This window comes from Xenopus tropicalis, chromosome 7 (genome assembly GCF_000004195.4).
Source record: "Xenopus tropicalis strain Nigerian chromosome 7, UCB_Xtro_10.0, whole genome shotgun sequence".
Taxonomy (NCBI): domain Eukaryota; kingdom Metazoa; phylum Chordata; class Amphibia; order Anura; family Pipidae; genus Xenopus; species Xenopus tropicalis.
The window spans coordinates 58774512-58799161 of record NC_030683.2 but is presented as its reverse complement, the minus strand read 5'-3'; the positions used below and the strand labels follow the sequence as shown (position 1 = coordinate 58799161).

General features: G+C 41.5%; 1 protein-coding gene across 5 annotated transcripts in view; it reads left to right on the top strand.

Annotated features, from left to right (window-relative positions):
- The first annotated feature begins 8832 nt into the window (after positions 1–8832).
- Positions 8833–24650, top strand: part of LOC101733356 (zinc finger protein 692) — a 100258-nt gene continuing 84440 nt past the window's right edge. For 2 of the 5 annotated variants that reach the window (XM_031905483.1, XM_031905482.1), the window contains exons 1-4: positions 8833–8970; positions 10269–10297; positions 15663–16665; positions 16817–16885. In XM_031905483.1, coding sequence (XP_031761343.1) covers positions 8924–8970; positions 10269–10297; positions 15663–16665; positions 16817–16885 — 1148 coding nt within the window. In that variant the 5' untranslated portion in view covers positions 8833–8923. Of the gene's footprint in view, positions 8971–10268; positions 10298–15662; positions 16691–16816; positions 16886–24650 lie in introns of those variants that run through there. The other 3 variants (XM_031905486.1, XM_031905485.1, XM_031905484.1) reach the window with 2 other exon arrangements.

Below are 24650 nucleotides of genomic sequence, written 5' to 3'. Positions count from 1 at the left end.
TCCCCCCCCCCCGGTACCCCCCATTCTGGTCCAATGGAAGTGGGGACATTACCCAGACTCCCCCGAGGAGTTTGTTCTGTGGGCGGGATCTGCCCGGGGGTGGGAGGGGCTTGAGAGACACTAACACTACACACATTGACCTAATCCTTAGTGCAAGTTGGACCAACGGGTCAGAACTGCAGCTCCTTCTGAATGGCCCACAGGGTACTGGCGCTCTTGCGCAGCCGCTCCTCTTCATCGGCCTTCAGCGGCATGTTCACCACGTCGGTGATGCCCAAGTTGTATGGATTTCCAAGAAAGATACTCCCCACTTCCTACATTTCCCAACCATCTGAATAGATTATACAGACTACAAAAACTATGAATTGAGATACAGAAACATCCTCAACAGTCACTTTGATTCCCAGCTATTGCTGTAGTTTTATGTAGGTGCAAGAGTTCGTAGTTAGCCCACAATGCTATTTGGATTGGGAAAAAATAAAGAAGTCACGTGTAGAGATTGTAAACAGTCCTCCAATTGCATCTATGTGAATGTCCATTCAATAGAGGAGTAGTAGGCGAAAGTTTGTTAAGTGTGGAAAGGACCAGCATTCAATGGAAGATTTCAACTGTGGGTAAAGTTTCATGTATGGATCAGACCATCAACCTGTAATACGAAGGAAAGAAGTGATAACAACAGGTGCCTTAAAGGGATTAATCTTCATTAGTTGGTGGGCTACTTAAATCTTTTCAATGTACTAGTGGCGCTGTTAGTGTTTACTTGGAAAGCAGAAAAGCCAGAATGCATTTCTGTTTAGGAACCATAAAGATTGTTACATATGGTAAATCAGTAACAGGAACTTTTCCCTTGAAGGGCTGTTCTTCTAGCGGCTCAAAATAGCCATGGTTCTCAGTTAAGAACAATAGTAAATCTTTTAGAATATCAAAGGGATTAGTAGGTGTCATACCTTTGAAAAAATGTGACTTCATATTAGCACAGCCATGTATTGTCCTACACATACAGACACAAAATGTAATGTGTTGCTTTTCAATAGTGCTGGCACGTTATGTGAGGTGTATATGATGACACTAGGGACAGTAACATGAGCACACAATTTTTCTATGGCTGTAGCACAGGCATTTATGTTGTGTTCACATGAAGTGAAGGCTTGTTCAATAGGTGAAAAGGTGCTAGAGAAATGTCCCACTATACACCCCTCTTGTTGGGCTGCAGTCTAGCAGTACTCATTGCAAAAGACATACTGTATAATTCAATAGATTCACATTTGTTAGCGAGATAAAGATGTGGAGTGTGCAATATACAGTATCAGACATATAGGAGAGTAAAACTTCAGTTTTTAGTGTCAGAGAGAGTAACAGGAGTTTTAGCAGAAAGATACAGTAAGTAGTCTGTGCTTTCCCTATCAAAGCCACAAACCAACAGTGCAGATAGACTGTTCATGCAGACACAGCCCAGGGTGGAGAGTAGATAAACTGAAATAGAAGCAGGATAGTGATCTGGGTTTGCGACACTCACGCAGAAAGTGACCAGGCTTATTGCAATTCCAGCAAACCACATTTCTCCTGTTCTACTTACTGTTTTGAAAATTACCAGGGTTCCTTCTAATGGGGTTAATATACCTGGTCTGAGCATTTGTAACAAAGAAATTGGGAACAGATTTGTTAATCTTAAGGCTGCCTGATAAATCTGCCCAAAAGACTTCATTAGAAGGGCAATATGGATTGGGATTTCTGAGTGTGAAATTAAGTTTAAACATATTCCCTCCCTGTAAAGTGGAGGGACTCTGTGCTTCTACACCCCATAGGGTGGAGGAACCTTGTATCTCCTATGGAACAAAAAGTTCTGGAATTTTAGAACCAGGAGACTCCATTTAGTCTTGTACTGGGGTGCTCAGGGCCTGATTTAATTGCCCTTGAGCATCCAGAATATAGCTTAAAGCAGGAGCTGAATCTGAGTCAGCTGATAGGGATAAACCATGACTATAAGTAAGAGTGAAAGTAATCACTTTAGAATTGGCATAATTTTGCCAAATATTATAATACACAACATGCAAGTCAAGATCTTTCCCTTTACACTTATCTTTAATCTGTTTTAAGAAACTACTAAGGTCTCTAGAGTCCATGCTACCATTTTCTGGCCAGGAAAAGGTGGCATCTTTCTCTTTACCCCATTTGACCCTTTTCTTATGATATTTAATGAGACCTTTAACATTTAAGGGGTTTTGATTACATATTTCTTCCAGCATAGCTGGTAAAGGTTTGGGTCTAAACCTATGGAACATGTTGTCAACTTAGACAGTAATTTCAAATATACAGAAGAAAAATGAGAATTAGTCCTGTTAAACAAATGCCAAAAAAGAGTATGTTTGGATACGAGAAAAATAGAGAGACTGACATATGATATCCTTTATCTATGTGAAGTGTACAGTGTGGGGCAGTGTTAGGCTTTCTAAACTTTCAAGGAAGTTCTGTTAAATTCACAGATGTCAATACTAATAATATTTATTAAACATCTATGAATTTAAACAGACTCACGTATAGAAAAAGCAGTCATACACACACTAAAGTGATTCCCTTCAGAGGACCTGGTCCTCCAACCTCTGGCCTGCTCGGTCACCCAATAAACAGAAACCGCAGAGTACTCCTGAACACATACAAACTCTGTGAAGGAGTTACGAGTTCCCTTATGGACAGTTCATACAAGGGTTTTTTATACTGGGATTACACGCACAGTACTGGAGCACGAGGTTCCACCAGGTTATGGCTCCTGGCTTAAGTCCCAGCTTTGGTCAGCACCAGTCACAGTATACACAACAGTCAGGGACTCTTTTCAACATACACTCATTGTGTTAAAATCTAGCTTTGTTTTAGTATTGGATTGTATTTAAATTTAACCAATACAAAATTTAAAGGATATTACTATCAGAATCAGACAGACACAGAAAGACAAAATGTTAGGGTTAAGGCCCCCATACATGGTAAGATCCGCTCGCTTGGCGAGATCGCCAAGCGAGCGGATCTTCCCCCGATATCCCCACCTACGGGTGGGCGATATCGGGGAGCTTGAAGCTAAAAAAAAAAAATAATCCGATCGTTTGGCCCTGGGGCCAAACCACCGGATTATGTAGGCGGCAATGGGGCAGTCGGTTCGGGGACCGCATCAACGAGCAGATGCGGCCCCCGATCCGACTGAATCTTTTAACCTGGCCGATCGATATCTGGCCAATTTCAGGCCAGATATCGGTCGGCCAGCCCGCTCGTTTCTGCCCCTACACGGGCAGATAAACTGCCGAGTCGGTCCAAGGGACCGATATCGGCAGCTTCTATCGGCCCGTGTATGGGGGCCTTTAGTTAACAGAGTTGACAAAAACGACATATAACATATATACTCACCAAGAGTCTTCTGCAGGATTCCATTTAACATATATACTCATCACAGAGTCTTCTGCAGGTTCACTTACTTCCACTCCTTCGATTGTCCAGCAATCGGCATACCATCACCTCGGGGTCACCAAATAATGTTGTTAATTTTAACCGACCAGAACCTTACTATACAACAAGACCCTGAGACAAGGTTCTCAGCATAACTGATGCTTTATTCATTAATCAAAGACAGAGTCTTGTGGAAGCTTTCAGCAACTGAAATGTGTCACTAACAGCTTTAAATGAGACCCTGAAAGTCTTAGCCTTTTATAGAGGATGGCATACCTCATCTAAAAAGTATATGATACCCCTTTTACAACTTTCTGTGTGCTCTGTGGTTACAGCTGTGCAAATAGCAAAGTGCATGTAGGGTCTTAGCTAGTCAGCACTATCATGTCTGACCTTTGTGATTTTATAAGATGGTATATTTGACTTTTATATTCTACTTTATACCTTGCATATATAGTATATTTATATACCTTTATCTCCTACCTCACCTGCCTTGGGTTGTCTTCTATAGGGGACACTGGGGGATTTTATGTGTCCCTTTATACAGAACTTACCCGTCATAGGTGAGTGTCTCAACAACTGACACCGCCATGGATCTAGAGGCTAAGCAGGTCAAATCTACTGCTGCCTCCGACATAAAAGCTACCGCCATTTTCAATTCTGCCAACCCAGCACTAATATCAGCTGTATCTGTGCCATCTGCAATAGCTTTATCCAAGCTGTCAATCCATAAGGATACTGCTTTCGCCACCGACAACAGTGCCATTGTGGGTTTACAAGATGCTTCAGCTACTTGATAGGCTTTACGCAGCTCTGTCTCCACTTTCCTGTCCATGGGATCCTTTAGGACAGATGAATCATCAATCGGGAGTGTTGTCTTCTTCGACACATGAATAACTGAACTGCAGGAGGAGCATCCCAGTTCTTAGTATCCTGCCCCTTGAAGGGATACAACTTCACAAACCTTGTAGCCAAAGAAGTAAAAGAAATCTTTTTAGCCACTTTACTCCATTTGGTAGAAATTATCTCTGCAACCTCTGCGAAGACCGGAAAAAATTCCTTTGGATTTGAGAAAGAAGGCAGAACTTTAGACTTCTGAACTTCCAGAGAGCTTTCAACTCCCAAAATTAGCTTCACTGCCTTAATCAATGGACCTTCTAAAGCTAGGTCAAAAGCTGCTGGTTCAATCTCCTCATCTGACATTATGTCAGAGGCTGGCCCCTCCCAGTACCTTTCTTCCCATGACGAAGAAGAAGAAGCCGAGTCCTCCCTAGACATAGAGGCTCCTGGATCAGCAGTTGAGCTACCGACAGCTGCATTGCCTAACAACAGGCCAAAACAGGATTTGCAGAAGTTTTTCCCAGGCAGGGGAGTATCAAAACATCCAGTACAGACTTGAGATGAAGAGCTCAATCTCCTCTTCGGCTTGTTTCCTGACTCCTCTTTCGGCTTACCATTTGGCTTGATCTTGATTTTGATCTTCTGGTTCTGACCCCGGCCTGTTCTGTGACTACTCTTCTTGACCTGTCCCTTGAGTGCCATTCATTCTCCAAAAGACTCTTATAGACTTAATATCTGCCACATAGGAATTTCCTGGCACTCCTACTATTCTTCAGCTAGGCCAGTTACTATTCCCATTCCCAGTGTTCAGATTCAGTGGGAAGCTTCAGGGGAGGCTTATCACCTTCTGACTCGCTGTGGTACATGACAGTCACCTCCACATCCCACTTTATGACCCCTGCCAGTGTTTGTTCATAATATGGTCCAGAGGGGTGTCTGTTACTGCTACCAAAATTGCACAGCCAGTGTCGGACTGAGGTACTTTGGGCCCACCAGACTTGTCATACCCTTTAGCCATAATGAACCAGACATACCAGTAAAATTAATTATTTGTACATTAATCCTAGGGCAGTAAGATCACTGCTGAAAATGGATAACTAGTGTATTAACACCAGACATACCAGTAGGTATGGAAAGAACAATGAATGTCCTTCAGACATGTAAGATTAGCACAGAAATGTATTATAAACTGATTAACCCCAAATTTGCAGTATGATCACTGCAGATAGATTAAAAAGCAGTACCTTACCCACTCTTGCTAAAGTGGCATTCAAGGTCTCATACTAAAGAAGAGATGATGGTCTTAGTGTGCATTTGGTGGGGCCCCGGGGTCTAGCAGGGAGGTTAGCCAGGCCACAAGGACACAAGACATGGGGAAAAAGGATGGTAGGCAGGTCCAGAGTAAAAATTAAAGATGGCCGTGCATTCCACAGTGGCAGAATGATTGTTATGGTAGAAGGCAGTGAGCAGTGAGTTAAGTAGGCCTGCCTCAGCATCATGCATGGCCTTCTGGTTGGGGCGGGCAGTGATGTCACTTGGGGGTGGGGTCATGGGCAAGCTGGGCAGAGGAATGGGTGAATGGAGTAGAGCATGGGTGCCTAATAGGTAACATAGTAACATAATAAGTTAGGTTGAAAAAAGACGTACGTCCATCACGTTCAACCATAATGCCTATATATAACCTGCCTAACTTCAAGTTGATCCAGAGGAATGCAAAAAAAAACCCATCTGAAGCCTCTAATTTGCTGCAGAGGGGAAAAAATTCCTTCCTGACCCCAAGATGGCAACAGTCCCTGGATCAACTTGTACTAAGGGCTATCTCCCATAAACCTGTATTCCCTCACTTGCTAAGAAGCCATCCAGCCCCTTCTTAAAGCTATATAATGTATCAGCCAGCACGACTGATTTGGGGAGGGAATTCCACAACTTCACAGCTCTCACAGTAAAAAATCCTTTCCGAATATTTAAACGGAACCTCCCTTCTTCTAAACGGAGTGGGTGTCCTTGTGTCAGTTGGAAGGACCTACTGGTAAATAAAGCATTAGAGAGGTTATTATATGATCCTCTTATAAATTTATACATAGTTATCATGTCACCTCTTAAAGGACATGTCAACCCCCCAACCAAAAATTTTAGCAGAGAAAAGCCTCACAGCACTGTTTAAATACCTGCCACTCCTGTCCCTCAGAAGCAAACACTGAAGCTGCAGCGATCCCTTGGCGTTTCTCTCACTGCAGAGCTGTGTAACTCCCTCTCACCCCTCCCTTCAGAATCTCCTTGTCTGCCTGGCATGGTGCACATGCTCAGTTCAAAGTTCAGTTTATGAGCATGCTCATTTGAGATGAATCTCTTCTCTACACAGCAGACGATTGAACTCTTTAACCACGCCCACAGTCAATCCTCCAATGAGCCGATCGCATAGGCAGTTGCTATTTAATTTTATTGTTGTTTAATGCCCTAACAGTTTCATTTTAAGGAAAAAGCTGTCTGTACAGCTTTGTTTAAAGAAGCAGAAGCTTGAAAAAAAAAATCCTTGAAGAGGTCAGGTGCGCGCTCTCAATGACGTCACCCAGCAAAATGGCCACCGGGTGACATGCAAAACGGAGCAGAAAAGAATGCGGTGGTGCGGGCTGTAGGAGGATATTGAGGGAGCGGCACTTATGCGGTTTAAGTGGGGGTAAGGCGCCCTATCCATTAGAAGTGAAATTAAAATTAGGGTTGACATCTCCTTTAAGCGCCTCTTCTCCAGTGTAAACAGACCCAACTTGGCCAGACTTTCTTCATAACTGAGATTTTCCATACCCTTTACCAGCTTAATTGCCCTTCTCTAGACCCTTTCTAAATCAATAATGTCCCGTTTGAATAGAGGAATGGTATACCTCTCAACTGTCTCAATTTTCTCGGGACAGTCCCTCTTTTGACAGCTTAGCCCGCAGTTCTTACTGAAAAGTCCCTTGTTTCTCTTTGATCTCCTGCATTGAAGCTAAAAAATATACAAATTTAATTAAAAGTAGCTTTTGGCAGAGAGCCCAGAAATCTTAACGAGTGTCACCTGCACTTAGAAACATTGTTTCTCACTTTTAATTAAAGGAGAAATAAAAGTAAAAACTGAGTAAGCTTTATCAAAAAGGTTTATCAAAAATGTAAATACAGCCATAAGCACTCACAGAAATGCTGCACTGACTTCTATGTGAAAAGATTTCTTGTGTCTGTAATTCATGTGCCAGAGACATGCAGCTTTCTGCTGTCTCCTCTCTCCTGCTCCCCCCTCTCTCAAGAATGCTAAGAACTCACCCCCCCCCTTAGGAATGTGGATCTGAGCCAATCAGCAGGAAGCTGACTCATAGTCTTACTAACTGAGCATGTTCACTTGGTCTGGGTGTCTGTGCAGGAGTGAGGCATTATGGGAACTTTCTTTACACACCTCAGCGTTTTTTCTTCCTGTTTGGCTTCTGATCATCTGAACAGGTGAAATATGGGGAGACTTAAGGGCACTATTGAGAGAACTGAAGGTATGCCTGCAGCTTGAGATTAACTCTATATTAGCCTTTCCTTCTCCTTTAAATAAGTTGGCTTTTGGCAGAGAGCCCAGAAAGGTAAAAAGCAACAACTGCACTGAGATACCATTGTAACTAATAAGCTAAACAGGTCTCTTAGGGCAGGGGTGGCCAAGACGTTGAACGCGGTCCACCAGTCGATCCTCCGTGGATTTCTGGTTGACCACAATCAAGCCGGGGATACGCATTCACGACGCACTTCCGCATCCCCGGTCATCGGTCAATAGGCCCTAGGGGAACTGAGACTTGCAGCAAAAATGGGCATGGTCAAAACATTTGCCGCACTGCACACAGCATTTATTTTTGTGCCTCTTTCTATTTTCAAAATGTTGGGAGGTATGGAATGGGCAGAGCAGAGGCCTCTATATAAAAGGGGGTAATCAGCTGCGGAAGGGATTATAGGTAGGCAGGGCCAGAACTAGGGGGTAGGCAGAAGAGGTACCAGTCTTGGGCACAATGAAGCAGGGGCACCAGGCAGGTACCTCTACTGCCTAACCCCGCTGGCGATTTGCAGACTGGGGTGGTCAAATACCACATGGGTGGCAAGCCTTAGGTTAAACTTTGTCATATATGATTAATACACTCAGCGTGTGTATATATAATAGTCCATTTAGTGTCTGCTCTCCAATGCAAAATATTAACACAGCGAGGTGCGCCATCAATTTAAGTACATTAAAAATGGTTTCCCTTATTAAAACTGCAAGCTTTTATTACCTCATTGCAAAAAAAGTCTAAGGTTTAAACAGCAAAAAAAACTTAGATACAAACCCCAAATTACATGAAAAAAAATATATTTGAAAATATATATATATTTTTTTTAAATCACCTAGATGCGCAGTTTGCTGCTTGTCTTTTTTTTTTTTTTTTTTTTTGTTAGAAATGTCTAGGGCGTTTTATACCCTGCCATTCTAGTACCATCTGCGCACCCAACCACAATAGCTGTCCGCGCCCGTACTTTTTATTTTGTCCCGCCCGGAAGTGCGTATTGCGTGTATGCGCGTCCTATTCTCTTCTGTTGGCTTAATAAACGATGAGCGTCGTAAAGGCAGTTTGGTTCCTTCTGCATCCACGCAGAATGACGCAAGAGGAAGGAAATGAGATTGAGAAGTCCAGTTCAGGCTTCAGCGATGTGTGCTACTAGGTACCTAAACCCGATCTAGAGCTCTTAATGTAGTGATGCAATTGAGCCAGCGATACGATCGCATCCCTCTTATTCGTTGCTAATTTATATTTGTAGGGCGGTTCACTGGCTTTAGGTGGGCCGTAAGATAGTGCCTAGGTTTACAGTAACACAGAAGTGCTCCGATTGCGTACGCAACTGTTGAGCATATGTCTGACGACGAACAAATAAGCGGTTTTATTTTGGTTTATGAATGAAAACCATTAAGAGACTTATGACATAAGATGATAACGGCCTTTAAAGTGGATTACAAAATGATCCACGAAAATTGGATACATCTTGTTATAGCTTGTTAACTGATGTTTCAGATTTTGAAGACAGACTGAGTTTTTGCAGGGTAGACGCACTGATCTGTGTTCAGGTATTGTCAGGTCTGGTGTTAAAGAACTTTGATATTTGCTATTCTCTTGTTTCTTGTGCTTGCCAGAGTTATCTGCGTTTTCAGTATGTGGTAAATAGCATGGCTATGTGTAACTATAGGGTTTCAGTTGTGGGGGGCTGATTTAAAAATATAGGTATTAACTTCTTAGGGCAGTGGCACACAGGGAGGTTAGTTAGCTACTAACTAATCTCTCTGAAATGCCTTCCCATTAGTAATAAAGTAAATCACTGGTGGGAAGGCTTATGTGGTTGTTTATTTTCCAAAGTTTTCTGCAGAGGAACTTTGGGTGACTTTGGAAAACAAAGCACCATATATGCCTTCCCTCTGGCCTTTCGGGGAGATGGTTCACCTGTGGTAGCTGAGCTTTAACAACAGATTAACTCCCCTGTGTGCCATTGCCCAATAGCAATTTCACTTAATTTGGTCCCTATGTTCGTAAATTAGCCCTGTTGGTTCAGTGTGTGTCCACTGAAAAATATATATATTTTTTTGTAGCAATATGTGGGTTTGGTTTGACACTAAATATAGGTGGTGTCTTATTGTTCTTACCAACCAGCAACTTTAGTTGAGGTCTCTGGTCCATCCTTGCCCCAATGATGTCACCACACTTATTCCACCACCTTCAGTGATCTGTTTTCAAATGCCCTGCCTACCTCTGAAGTCGGGATTATTTTGGTATACTACAACATGTCTGGCTGTCTGGGTGTGCTTAAGAGTTGGTGCAGGCTGAAGAATTTCTAACCTACAACTTAGGTCTGTAATGATAGGCATAACCCCCTTAAAGATGTGCACACCCTATAAAGCAAAAACTATCTCTAGCTTTGGTGTTACCATTATATAAGCTAAATTAACTACATCTGTCTGTTTGATCTTGCAGGTATAAAGCAACTGCTAACTTGTGTGCAGGTAAGAAATTTGTTAAAATTTTAAAAAGAGTTCTTATAATTATATTTTGCTTTTTTTTCTTTAACATTTGAAACATAATACAGGTATGGGATCCTTTATCCTGACACATTACCCAGAAAGCTCTGAATTATAGAAAGGCTATTTCCTAAGCCATCTTCAAGCAAATAATTCTGTTTTTACTTCCCTTTTGTTTGTAGTAATAATAAAACAGTAGTACTTAATCATAACCAAGCTTGCATGAATCCATTTTAAAAGGCACCTGTCACCCTGGAATTGTTTCCCCCACCTCTGGTCAGGGAAAACAATAGTTTTTTTTTTTGTTTATTTTTTAAATAGCTCCTGCCAGCACTAGGCCGCTCATACTGGGAGGGAGCTTCTGGTGTGGGTGGTCATGTTGGGTCCATGCATGAGCATAAAGAGCAAATGCCACAACTCTGTATAATAGATCCCACACCTGTACCACAAATTTACACAAAAGGTATGCAAAATAACTTTTTCTTCTGGCAAGTCTGTTGATCTTTTTTGTTTTGTGCTATCCAGTAGGGAATTGAGGTAGGGAAGTTGATCTTTGTGGATAGTTGGTTAACTGCATATGATAAGTTGAGACCCTAAAATAAGAATTTTGTATGATTTATTCTGAGCCACCCAGCTTTCTGTATACACAGAAACACATAAGATAACACACAGAAAGATGTGCCACACCTGTTCACACAGGTGTGAATCTTGACAAAAATGAATAAGAGCGAATATTGGAAGACATGAAATATTCCACACACAATTCTTATGTAAAGAAGCAGTCAGTATCAATGCAGCATGCAATAAAATAACTAAAATTCAATATAAACAAATTTAAAAAAACAAACAAACAAACAAGATATTATAGGCAAAAACAAGCAATCATTGGCAACACAGAACTGAAAATGTATTAAAAGATAACATAAAACCACTAGATGAAAAGAAAATCACCAATCCATATACAATGAGATTAAAGGTCAACCTAAGTCACAATGTGCAATAAAATATTTAAAATACTTAATATGTTGTAAAAACATTATTTAAATATAGTAAATAAAAGTTGTGTATGTGTGTGAAATTGTGTGTGTTCTTTTATAAAATTTTATGGTTTTGTGTTTACCACTTACCTGGATGCAGACAGATAAAATATGCTGGAGGACTGCCATGTGACTGAAGATGGCAGGTGGTGATGCCGTCTTATGTCATATATATGTCACATGTTGTTTGGACCCCTGGACGACTTAACTGCAGCAAAACCCAACCCCTTTTCACATTGGTTGGTTTTGGGGAAAAGGGTGGGGGGGGAATTTTAAAAGCACACTGATTCTGAAACGCTGTGGATACATAGTAAGTTCGTTGAAAAAAAGATGCGTGTTCTCCCTTAATGCCTATATATAACCTGCCTAACTGCTAGTTGATCCAGAGGAAAAAAAACAAAAAACAAATCTGAAGCCTCTCTAATTTTCCACAGAGGGGGAATGCATTTAGAAGCCTATAGGGCTAATTTATGGCCCCAAACTGTGGGCTGTAAGGGTTAAACCTGCTTTCTTGCACTGTCCCTGCAGCTACGAGCTGGCTCGATTTATAACCTGGGCCCTGTTGTGCTTAATGATGCAGGGGGCCCTGGAGCTACTGCCACTGCCTAACCTGGCAGTAGCTCCAAGGTTCCCTTCATGCCCTGTGTCAATAGTCGCAGCACACTTACACCTAAAGATGTCACTCCCACAGCGAACATGGAAAAGACAGCAGGCAACTTAGAAAATATTCTGTACAGGCCTGTCACGACTAGCCACTCTCAGACGCATGTGACACCGGGACGGGGAAACAAGGGGTTACACTCAGTCACCTTACACACAGGTTAGACTAACGTCAAACACCCCAAAACATACCACCGCCCCAAATAACTATTCGCTGCCACCATCTATCGTTACCAGGCGATAGAAACCTAATCTGAGTATCTCCCTTCTCTACACAACAGGTATTATTTCCTAATACACATATGTATCACACACTCTCTCTCACTGTAGTTAGGGTTGGCTTCTACTAATTCAACAAGAACTCTAGCCAAAGGGTTAACTTACAGTCAGACTCACTCTCCTGCTAGCAATCAACTAGTTAACTAGCATTTACACCGACAACTTTCCCTCTACACACAGATAAGAGGTCTTTTTAGAGCAACCGGACAAAACTTATTAAATTCTATACTTAATATTAAAGAGTAAACCGTGCATATAAAAAGATATTACAAAAAGAGACATACACATAACATTGCAAACAGAATTGGGACCTCAGGTATGAGCTGTTAGTAACTGGGTCTTTTTCCCTTTTATCCCCTGCTGGGACCCTTTCTCATTACCGTATGCATCAGGGGGAAGTGCCCAGGAACGTGTCACTTATGACCCCCTGTAGAGGGCTGCAATTCACAGGCCAGTTTCTGTCATAATATTGGCATTTGCCAGTATCCAATATTATTATGAAAATATGGGCTTGCTTCAATCCAGATGTGGGGGATCAGAATGATACCAAACATGAGGGGTGTCTCATGTTCCAGTCCCCCAGAAACTATCCCTCCAAACTGGTGGGTATAGGCTGGCCCTGTTTGGTATCATTAGGAAGCATGTGACCTACTCATAACCGATATGTGATTTATGAGGATGTGAACCCTAAAGCAAAGGAGCTATGGATCCTTTTTTATAATCCATATTTTCTCATAGCGGTTCCCCCCTGCAGTTCTAGGTCTACAATTCTGTTTCTTTGATCAACAAAGAAGTCAATGGCCCAGCTTCCCTGCCCAAATGGTCTGGCCCCGAATCGTCTTTTAACCCAGATAAGTTTGTCACCTTTCCACAGTCCCTTGTTGCATATTTAATTAAGGGTCTTTGTGTGGATCCAAAGCCAAATGTTGCCAGGTTTAACCCTGGACATGCCAGAGAAATACTGCTCTGGCATGACAAGACCATTTTGGCATATTGAGCTAAATAGCAGTAGGCACAGCACAGTTGTGCCAAGAGGCTCACCGGTTTGCATCTCCAATGATGCCGAAATTCTAGGAAAAACTGGTGCATTATGGGAGAAAATCATGCGCTCAAAATTGCTCACTGTGCCTTGGTAAGTAAATGCACTCTTGTAGATTTTTTTACAGAAGTGAAATTACATAAAACTTTCAGCATATTTTGAATGCTTTGGTTGTCCTTAAAAATTGTTTGCCACTAACTAAAGTATAAAATTCATATGGCAGTGAAAGGGTAAAATAAGCAGTAAAATCAGTGAAAGTATTTAAATTTAGGCTAATGTCACATGCAGCTGTTACTTCATTTGAGCATTTATGTTGCCATCACTGAACAACTCTATAGTGCAGTAGGTGCTGAAACAGATTAAATGTTAATTCAGTTTTAACATTTTGGTTTACTTTTGAATTAACTTTTTGTATGACATAGACAATAATATTCTGAAACAATTTGCAATTAGTATTCACTAATCTTTTTATTATTAGTCATTTAGCTTTTTGTTCAGCAGCTTTCCAGTTTGGAATCTCAGCAGGTATCTGGTTAAGGTAAAGAAGACAATTAGGCAATGGTTTGAATGAAAGACTGGAATATGAATAGGATAGGAACTAAATAGAAAGATAAGAAATAAAAAGTAACAGTAATAAAATTGCAAACTTACAGAGCAATAGTATTTGGCTTCAGAGGTCAGTGACCCCAATTTAAGGGTGAAGACACATGGGGCAATTAGTTGCCACAACTGGCTTTCCTGCCATAGGGTATAGTATAAGTCGATGTGACTAATCGCCCACAGTTCGCTGCAAGGATTAGTCGCTGCAACTTTTTAAAAACTTGCGGTGACTAAATGGCACATGTGTCTGCGCCATAAAAGCTGGAAGGATGTAGAAGAGAAAGGCAAATAATTCCAAAACTATAAAAAAAAAAAAAAAAAAGACCAATTGCAAAGCTGCTAGGAATACAATATTATACTATGACTTACTAAAAGTGAGCCACCCCTTTTTAAGTTTGCTTCTGTTCATTCAGCACCTACAAATAAATTATTTCTTGGTAACATGCTGTTTGAGAGGTTTTCATTCTATATTATTATTAACATTTATTTATTTATAAAGCGCCAACATATTCCGCAGCGCTGTACAATAAGTGGGTTTCATACATTGGACATACAGGGTAACATATAAAGCAATCAAAAACCGATACAAGAGGTGAAGAGGGCCCTGCCCAAAAGAGCTTACAATCTACAAGTATATGAGAGCGGTTTATGGCATTTGACCAGTTTTTGTCTTTCTGAATAATGACTACAGTGAAACATCAATTTTTAAGGGGATGTTTACCTTCAGACAATAGTCTGAATTTGAAGAGCCCCTGCCAGAAAACACATTTTTGTAATTCATTTTTATTATTTAAAATGTTAAAGCTACAGATCAGGATCAGCTCTTCTCTTGGTTTAGCAGGTATTGCCAACACCATCTTGGATTATGCCCAAACAGGAAGTTCATGCTGAACTGATTACTGCGCTCGCCTTCCTTCTGCTTAATTTGCATCTCATTGATCCGATTGGCTGAATCTTGCCAGCCAATGGTATCAAAGACATGCAAATAAAGCAAGCTGGAAGGCATGTGCAGGATCAGTTCAGTGTTAACTTTTTTTGTTTGGCTGCTTGCCAAGTCCTGGTCTTAAACATCCCCTACAGAGAGCAGATCTGTGAGAGTTTTAGTAGTGCTTATCCTGGTCTGTAGCTTCCAAACAAACATTTTAAATAATAAAAAAAATGATTTACAAAAAATGTTTTTTTTTCTGATGGGCTGTTCAAAAGCAGATTGACTGAATTGACATTCCCTTAAATTCCCTGTATTGATCACATTTTATAGACCTTTTTTGTGGTCTTATCAATTTATAATGAATTTCAATGGGTGCACAGCTCACCCCTTCTCATTAACATGGTAAATATTGTATTTCAAATTAAAACTGACTCCTGGGTTTTATATCCTTTGAGTACTTGAAGAATAAGTTGCTTTAATACATTTCCCTGATTTTACATTTTTCCAGATTTTTGCCTGGTCAAAACTAGTGTAATTCCATTGTATCCTACACCGCTTTTCTGCTTGTGATTTGTATGTAAACTGTGAGATCAACTAAAAAATTTTACACTTTGCAGCATCCTCTCTCATGATCTTTTGTACAAAATGATTAACAGTTATATATATTTTCATTTTTTAATAATATAAAGTTTTGCCCATTCTGAGACAGAAAAATTCTTAGGTTGATGTGTTAATGCATTTTTATTCTGCTAAAACTTTTATTTTCTTTAATTTTTAATTAATATTATATTTATCATTCTTTCGCAGATCCAGAAGCAGTTTCTTTTTTTTCAGTCTCTCTAGCATCACTCCACCATCTTGTACTGTCTGGTCACCATCATGGCAGGAGCTGTGCTTCTCCCCTTTCTCTGCTGTCTCATTTGTCCTTCACGGAAACAAAAAATAAAATACAATTTCTGTGGGGTTGTGGAGAAAACCATCAGTTTCACTGGGATCCACTAGAACGTAGTACAGAAGAATGTAAACAGACAAAAGGTTTTGCTACTCTGAAACAACAAACTGAGAGCACAGTGAGACAACTTTGTAATAATGAGCATAAAAAACTGCTTAATAATACAGACATAGTTTCTAATAACCTTACACAGGAGAAAGGTACATTGATTGCAGAAGGATCTGAGAGTTTTAATAGACAGAGTACATGCTTCGAAGGATCCAGCAAACTAACTGGTGTAGAATGTGGTGATATAGGATGGTCCAAGAATGCAGACAAAGACAATCAAATGCCTGATATAAGTTTGAAACCATTTGAGACATTTCACAGAAAGGAGGGTAATGTTAGGACACCAGCAGAACACACAAGGGAGGCGAGGCTAGCAAAAAGTCCTATGGAAAATCAGCAGTTGAGTCCATTGGGAGAAAATATACTTGGCAAAAGTGATATGATACATGACAACGGTTTACCTGCTAAGATTGCCAGACCTAAGATTAAAGCTCTAACTGCATGTCTTGGTGTCAATCTAGCTGCTGATGGCATACAACATGGCACCTCTGTAAGCTCATCAAAAAAAAAAATTAAAGCTTGTAGAATTGGCACACACAGGAACACATTCTCTCCCCGTGGGATGAAGATACTTCTTACAGAAAAAGAAAAGGAACAACTCACTGTAGGACATAAGCGGCATCATGGAGACCATGAAGTCACTATAGATGTTGAAACATCCAGAGATATCTGTGAAATACGTGATTCACTTGAGAGATATCAAAAAGATGATGATAGTGCAGAAATGGCTAAGAGGATCAACTGGAGCAAGTAAGAGACCGTTTGACACTAGGAAGTGAGTCAATGTTCTTTAAATGCTTAGTATCTATACCTCCACACTGTAATTTTCATTTTTTATCTGTTTTTTTTTTTAATTAGTACTAGTTTCTTCATTATTTCTTTCTTTCTTTATTTTGTGCAGTGAAGGGGAGCAAGGTTTGAGCGAGAGTAACCCAGATGATGGGAAAGTACAAAACCAGACTCCCAATAGGTAAAAGTGACAAGTTGGCAGCGTTATAAAAATATTTTCTGTAAATACTATTGTTTTGTATACATCAGATAAATTACAAGGAAACTCCCTGCTGCCTGCTCCACTTCCTTCCATTGTTTTAAGTAAAATGCACCAATCCTAAAAGAGACTACCCCTCCCCCCCAACTCGTTCACTCATCCCAATAGCATGTGCAAATACTGGCCAGACCTATGCATTATCAAAGATCAGGCAGACCTGTAATTGCTTATGCTAGTGCTGATCAACTACTGGCCCGTGCCCCACCCCCCACCTGTCTGGCTGCTGTGACTGCTTACTTTTTTGTAATCTTTAAATGGTATCAGTACTGAGATTAACTGGCCCCCTGCATTGTTCACACCTTTAGATTTAAGGTGGCCATACACGCACCGATATTATCGTACGAAACCTCGTTTCGTACGATAATCGGTGCGTGTATGGCATGTCAGCGAGCCGACCGATATCGCAGGATGCTGCTGAAATCGGTCGGCTCGCCGATCGGCCAAGTTAGAAAATTTTGATCGGGCGCCATAGAAGGCGCCTGACCAAAATTCTCCCTTCAGAGCTGAATCGGCAGAAGGAGGTAGAAATCCTATTGTTTCTACCTCCTTACCTGCCGATTCAGCCCTGAATGGTGTGTGGCGGATCTGACGATGTTTCGTGCGACCGACGGTCGTACGAAACATCGTGAGATCGCCACGTGTATGGCCAGCTTTAGGCTGTAATCACCTGTACTGTACTTTTTAGTACCTGCATTGTTCACACCGCAGACTGTAGGAGCAGTGCCAGCATTGTATCACTGTATGTACTGCCTGCTTTATGCTGCCTGTGTGTATGGCAGTATGCTGCCTGTGTGTGCCATACTCTGCTTGCCCTATGCTGCCTGTGTGTTCCATACTCTGCCTGTCCTACGCTGCCCGTGTGCCTATGCTGCGCTACCACCATTAAAGTGGGTATGGTCTTAAAAGCTCTTGTGATAACATGGGTGTGATTTGAAGTGGGTGCAGTTTAAAAAGGGGAGTGGTCAAAACTAGCTTCAATTATCGGCCCTCCACCACGTAGGCCAGAAAAATTCCGGCCCTTGGTCCCAGAGAAGTTGGACAGCACTGACTTCAAAATTCTTAATTTTCCAGCTACTAAGGTAAGCCTTCTTACTTAAAGGAGAAGGAAAGGCTAATAAAGAGTTAATCTCAAGCTGTAGGCATACCTTCAGTTCTCTCAATAGTGCCCTTAAGTCTCCCCATATTTCTTCTGTTCAGATGATCAGAAGCCTCATAGGAAAAAAAAAAAACGCTTAACTCTGTAAAGAAAATTCCCATAATGCCATGCTCCTGCACGAAGACCCTTGTAAATGCTTAGTTTGTAAGACTATGAGGAAGCTTACTGCTACTTCTTAGCATTCTTGAGGGAGGGGGAGCAGGAGAGACCTGCACAGATTCTGGCACAGGAAAACAGACAAGAAATCCTGTGAGTGCTTATGGCTGTATTTTCATAGACCTTACTTAGTTTTTACCTTTCCTTTTCCTTTAACTGTTGAGGGAGAAATTAAAAGCCCTGGGGTTTTAAAGGTATGGTTGTCCTCTTATTAACATTTTCTGCCTTCATTCCTAGTCATACTACAGTGGAAAAATTAAAGGGGTGGGAAGGCAGATAGGGCTGGAGAAAGTATTAAAACTGGGAAAATTCCTCATATTGATGTCCAGTTTATAGTCTGCTGCTCAAGAGTTTTAAATGCCTAAACAAAAGAAAAATCCTAATTATTTTCATGTGGCATTACATGGTTGGTTGATTTTTAATTTAATGGTTTTTATGCTATAGAAAGATCCATTCTTAGCAACCTTTTATTTTTTATAGTATTTAATTTGCCATTCTCATTTGCTATCTCATTTTGCTATTACAATTTAAAATGCTTTCTGGTTGTCAGGATTGCTGATGTCACAGACCAAAAAACGGTTCATTTGTGAAGGTGCAATTTTATCATTATTATTATTATTAACATTTATTTATAAAGCGCCAACATATTCCGCAGGTCTGTACAATAAGTGGGTTTCATACATTGGACATACAGAGTAACATATAAAGCAATCAATAACCTATACAAGAGGTGAAGAGAGCCCTGCCCAAAAGAGCTTACAATCTACAAGTAGAAAGGGCTGAGACACAAGGTGTGGGAATGGGCATGACCAGAGTTGTGAGAGGTGTGGCACAGGGTGTTGCTAAACTAGATTAGGGTAAGCTTCTCTAAATAAATGTGTTTTTAGAGATCTCTTGAAGGCAGAGAGATTGGGAGAAAGTTTGTTTGTGGGAGCGAATTCCAGAGAAGGGGGGCAGCCCTTGCAAAGTCTTGAATACGAGCGTGTGAGGAGGGAATGAGAGAGGAGTTGAGGAGCAGGTCAGTAGAGGAGCTTAACAAGCGGGATGGATGGTACCTAGAGATAAGTTCAGAGATGTAGGGTGGGGCAGAGTTATGAACTGCTTTGAATGTAAGAGTCAGGAGTTTGAATTTTATCCTGGATGGTAGGGGAAGCCAGTGCAAGGATTGGCAGAGTGGCATGGCAGAGGAGGAGCGGTTGGAGAGGTGTATGAGCCTGGCAGCAGTATTCATTATGGACTGGAGAGGGGACAGTCTTTGGAGGGGATGGCCAATTAAAAGGGAGTTACAGTAGTCCAGGCGAGATATTATAAGAGAGTGAATAAGAATTTTGGCAGCATCATGGGTAATAAATGATCGTATTTTGGAGATATTTCTTAGGTGAAAGTGACATGATTTGATAAGTGATTGGATATGGGAAGTGAAGGACAGGGCAGAATCAAGGATAACCCCAAGGCACCGGGCCTGGGAAGATGGGGTGATGGTAGAATTGTTAAACTGTATAGATACCTCAGGAACAATGTGGGCGTTGGATGGGGGAAAGAGAACCAATTCCGTTTTAGAGAGGTTTAATTTAAGGTAACGTGGAGATAGCAGACAGGCAGGAAGAGACACGAGTTAGAAGCTCTGGGTTGAGATCAGAAGAGGAAAGATAGATCTGAGTATCGTCAGCATAGAGGTGGTACTGAAAGCCAAAATAATTGATTAGTTTGCCAAGTGAGGAGGTATAGAGAGAAAATAGTAAGGGGCCCAGGACAGAGCCTTGGGGAACCCCGACAGAAAGAGGCAAGGGAAAAGATGATTCCCCATTGTAAGAGACACTGAAGGATCGATCTGAGAGATAAGATGAAAACCAGGATAAGGCAGTGTCACGAAGGCCAAGAGAGCGGAGAGTCTGGAGGAGAAGAGGGTGACCCACAGTGTCAAAAGCAGCAGAGAGATCAAGAAGTATTGGTAGCGAGTAGTGTTTTTTGCCTTTAGCCGATAGCAGGTCATTTGTTAGTCAGGTTAGAGCAGTTTTGGTGGAGTGTTGTTGTCTAAAACCAGATTGTAGGGGATCCAGGAGGTTATTGTCAGAGAGGAATAGCGTCAGTCGGTTGTAAACTAGGCGCTCAAGCAGTTTGGAGATGAATGGGAGCAGAGAGATAGGTCGGAGGTTAGTAGGATTGGAGGGATCAAGGGAGGGTTTTTTCAGAATAGGGGTTATAAGTGCATGTTTCAGTTGGGAGGGAAAGATTCCAGTAGAGAGCGAGAGATTGAATAGATGAGTTAAGGCTTTGATAAGACAGGGGTTGGCATTACGTAGAGGTTTGGTAGGAATGGGATCAAGTGGGCAGGTAGAGGAAGACAACAGTTTTGAGACTTCCTCTTCAGTCACTGGGGAGAAGGAGCCAAGAAGAGACTGTGTAGCATGTAGGGAGGGAGGGGAATGGTTGTGGGGATTAAGTTGTGCAATGTCACATCGGATGGTGTCAATTTTATTTTTAAAGTGCTCAGCGATAGCTTGAGCAGTGATTGAAGCACACGGAGGGGGCGGAGGAGGGGACAGCAGAGAGTTAAAGGTAGAGAAGAGTTGTGTAGGTTTTTTAGAGAGGGAGTTAATAAGTGCAGTGAAGTAGGTTTGTTTATCTTGGCAGAGGGAGGTGTTGTAGGAGAGCAGAGCAGATTTGTAGCTGCAGAAATCTGACTCTGACCTTGATTTGCGCCAGCGGCGCTCAAGTGTACGTTTTTGGAGGGATTTGGTATGAGCAATGTGCCAGGGTTGGAGTGGTTTGGGCCTCATGCGTTTAGTCTTGGCAGGAGCAAGCTCATTAAGGGCAGTGGCGAGTGTGCTGTAGTACACAGAGGTAGCCTGATTAGGACAAGAGACAGGATGTTAGAATGAAGAGATTCAAAGGAAGAAGAGAGGTGTGACGTGTTTAGGGATTGCAGGTCTCGGTATGTGTATGTTTGGGGGACAGCAGAGGGTGTAGAGGGAGTTAGGGAGAGTTGAAATGTGAGCAGATTGTGATCAGAGAAGGGGAAAGGGGAGTTAGTCAAGTTGGAGGTAGAACAACATTTTGTAAATATAAGATCCAGGGAGTTTCCATTAGAGTGAGAGGGGGAGTCAGAGCACAGAGATAACCCAAAGGAGGATGTTAGTGAAAGGAGTTTAGAGGCAGCAGGGGCATTGGGATTGTTAACAGAGGAAAGGAAGTAAGGAAGCCAGGCAGAAAAGTTGTCAAAGAATTGTGAGGTCGGTCCAGGAGGTCGGTATATGACCGCAATGCGAAGCGAAGCAGGGGAGAAGAGCCTAATAGAGTGAAACTTAAATGAGGAAAATGAAAGAGAAGGAGGAGGTGGAAGGACTTTAAATGAATAGCTGGGGGAGAGAAGGAGTCCTACCCCACCCCCTGCCCTGTTTCCAGGTCTGGGAGTGTGAGTAAGGTGTAGCCCCCCAAAGGACAGAGCAGCAGGTGAGGCAGTGTCAGAAGAGGAAAGCCAGGTCTCAGTTGCAAACAAGTTAAGTGATTTAGCGATGAAAAGGTCATGGATGGAGGTGAGTTTGTTGCAGACGGAGCGGGAATTCCAGAGGGCACAGAAAATTTGAATAGAGGCTTTGGATATAGGGGTAAGGGTTCTGTAATTTAAAGGGGTACAGGGTGGGTTTGGTGAACATGTCCCTAACAGAACAGGGATGGGGTAGGGGCCGGGGTTGGGGGAAATGTCACCAGCAGCGAGTAACAGGAAGGAGAGGAATGCAAGGTGAGAGCGGGATTTGTATGTTTTTGTTTTATGTGAGGAGAAAGAGTTAACTGGGGTTATGGAGCAGAGCAATTTAAAGACTTCATGTGCTGACAGGGAAGGAGAGGAGAGTAGAGAGGCAGTGATTGTTATACCTTTCTGACTGGATGGAGGGTGTGGCTGGAGATGTTTTAAGAAACATGAAAGTGCAAAGAGGAGGAGGGCAGGATAAAACATTTTGGGGTAGGAATAACAAACTACCAGGAACAAGTTGTTTTCTTGTGATTCCACGTTGTTCAGCGTTGATTGGAGATAGTTTGTAGCCTTGTCAAAGCCATGTCCAACTGCCTTGTTTAACTGCCATTTCCTTCTTCCTAGCACTTGGGAAATGTTGGCACTTAGGAAATGGTAGCACCAGTGCCTGCCACTGACACTATTATTACTTTTACTTTTTATTACTTACCTTTCTTTTAAAGGGGAACTATCATGAAAATTAAATTGTCTAATTGGATAGATATGATGATAACAATAATATTCTCAAATATATTGTTTTAACAAAAATGCTTACTTTTTCAAATAAAAGAAACAGTATTACAGACCTTTCTCTGAGAGCCAGGTCTAGCAATTGCTGAGTGGGAGTGGCAACACCTTGCTGTGATGTCACAAAATACGTAGCAATGTCCCGCCCTCCCCTATGCTGAATGCAAAGCATCCTTCCAACTGCTATATGCCCTCTTTCAAACTAAGGCTGTTATCCATTTACACGAATCTGTGGATCTTATTAGCAGATCTAAACACTGTCCAGGAAAAAATATAGACAAAAGAGAACATGGTACATAGTAAAATATATACATGTATAGGAAGCAAAGTGTATGCATTCAGAACTATTGCTTGCACTGCAGTATATGTAATATTTGGTGATATTTGTCCACTTTAATATACTAAATTCATTATAATACACAATTTTGTGCTAATTTGTGCCATTCCATTTCTGTAGCAAGATATAGGCTTTTAAATGTCTAAAAAATAGAAATAAATCATATTTTTGTTAATATAAACAGATATATCCAAGGCTTTGCACAAAAACAACGGATTTGGTATCCTGTGTCTCCTGAATGCCTATACCAAATATGTATATTGTACATACAGTGGTGTGAAAAACTATTTGCCCCCTTCCTGATTTCTTATTCTTTTGCATGTTTGTCACACAAAATGTTTCTGATCATCAAACACATTTAACTATTAGTCAAAGATAACACAAGTAAACACAAAATGCAGTTTTGAAATAAGGGTTTTTATTATTTAGGGAGAAAAAAAATCCAAACCTACATGGCCCTGTGTGAAAAAGTAATTGCCCCCTGAACCTAATAACTGGTTGGGCCACCCTTAGCAGCAATAACTGCAATCAAGCGTTTGCGATAACTTGCAACGAGTCTTTTACAGCGCTCTGGAGGAATTTTGGCCCACTCATCTTTGCAGAATTGTTGTAATTCAGCTTTATTTGAGGGTTTTCTAGCATGAACCGCCTTTTTAAGGTCATGCCACAACATCTCAATAGGATTCAGGTCAGGACTTTGACTAGGCCACTCCAAAGTCTTCATTTTGTTTTTCTCCAGCCATTCAGAGGTGGATTTGCTGGTGTGTTTTGGGTCATTGTCCTGCTGCAGCACCCAAGATCGCTTCAGCTTGAGTTGACGAACAGATGGCCGGACATTCTCCTTCAGGATTTTTTGGTAGACAGTAGAATTCATGGTTCCATCTATCACAGCAAGCCTTCCAGGTCCTGAAGCAGCAAAACAACCCCAGACCATCACACTACCACCACCATATTTTACTGTTGGTATGATGTTCTTTTTCTGAAATGCTGTGTTACTTTTATGCCAGATGTAACAGGACACGCACCTTCCAAAAAGTTCAACTTTTGTCTCGTCGGTCCACAAGGTATTTTCTCAAAAGTCTTGGCAATCATTGAGATGTTTTCTAGCAAAATTGAGACGAGCCTTAATGTTCTTTTTGCTTAAAAGTGGTTTGCGCCTTGGAAATCTGCCATGCAGGCCGTTTTTGCCCAGTCTCTTTCTTATGGTGGAGTCGTGAACACTGACCTTAATTGAGGCAAGTGAGGCCTGCAGTTCTTTAGATGTTGTCCTGGGGTCTTTTGTGGCCTCTCGGATGAGTTGTCTCTGCGCTCTTGGGGTAATTTTGGTCGGCCGGCCACTCCTGGGAAGGTTCACCACTGTTCCATGTTTTTGCCATTTATGGATAATGACTCTCACTGTGGTTCGCTGGAGTCCCAAAGCTTTAGAAATGGCTTTATAACCTTTACCAGACTGATAGATCTCAATTACTTTTGTTCTCATTTGTTCCTGAATTTCTTTGGATCTTGGCATGATGTCTAGCTTTTGAGGTGCTTTTGGTCTACTTCTCTGTGTCAGGTAGCTCCTATTTAAGTGATTTCTTGATTGAAACAGGTGTGGCAGTAATCAGGCCTGGGGGTGATTACAGAAATTGAACTCAGGTGTGATAAACCACAGTTAAGTTATTTTTTAACAAGGGGGGCAATCACTTTTTCACACAGGGCCATGTAGATTTGGAGTTTTTTTCCTCCCTTAATAACTTAAACCTTCATTTAAAAACTGCATTTTGATGTTATCTTT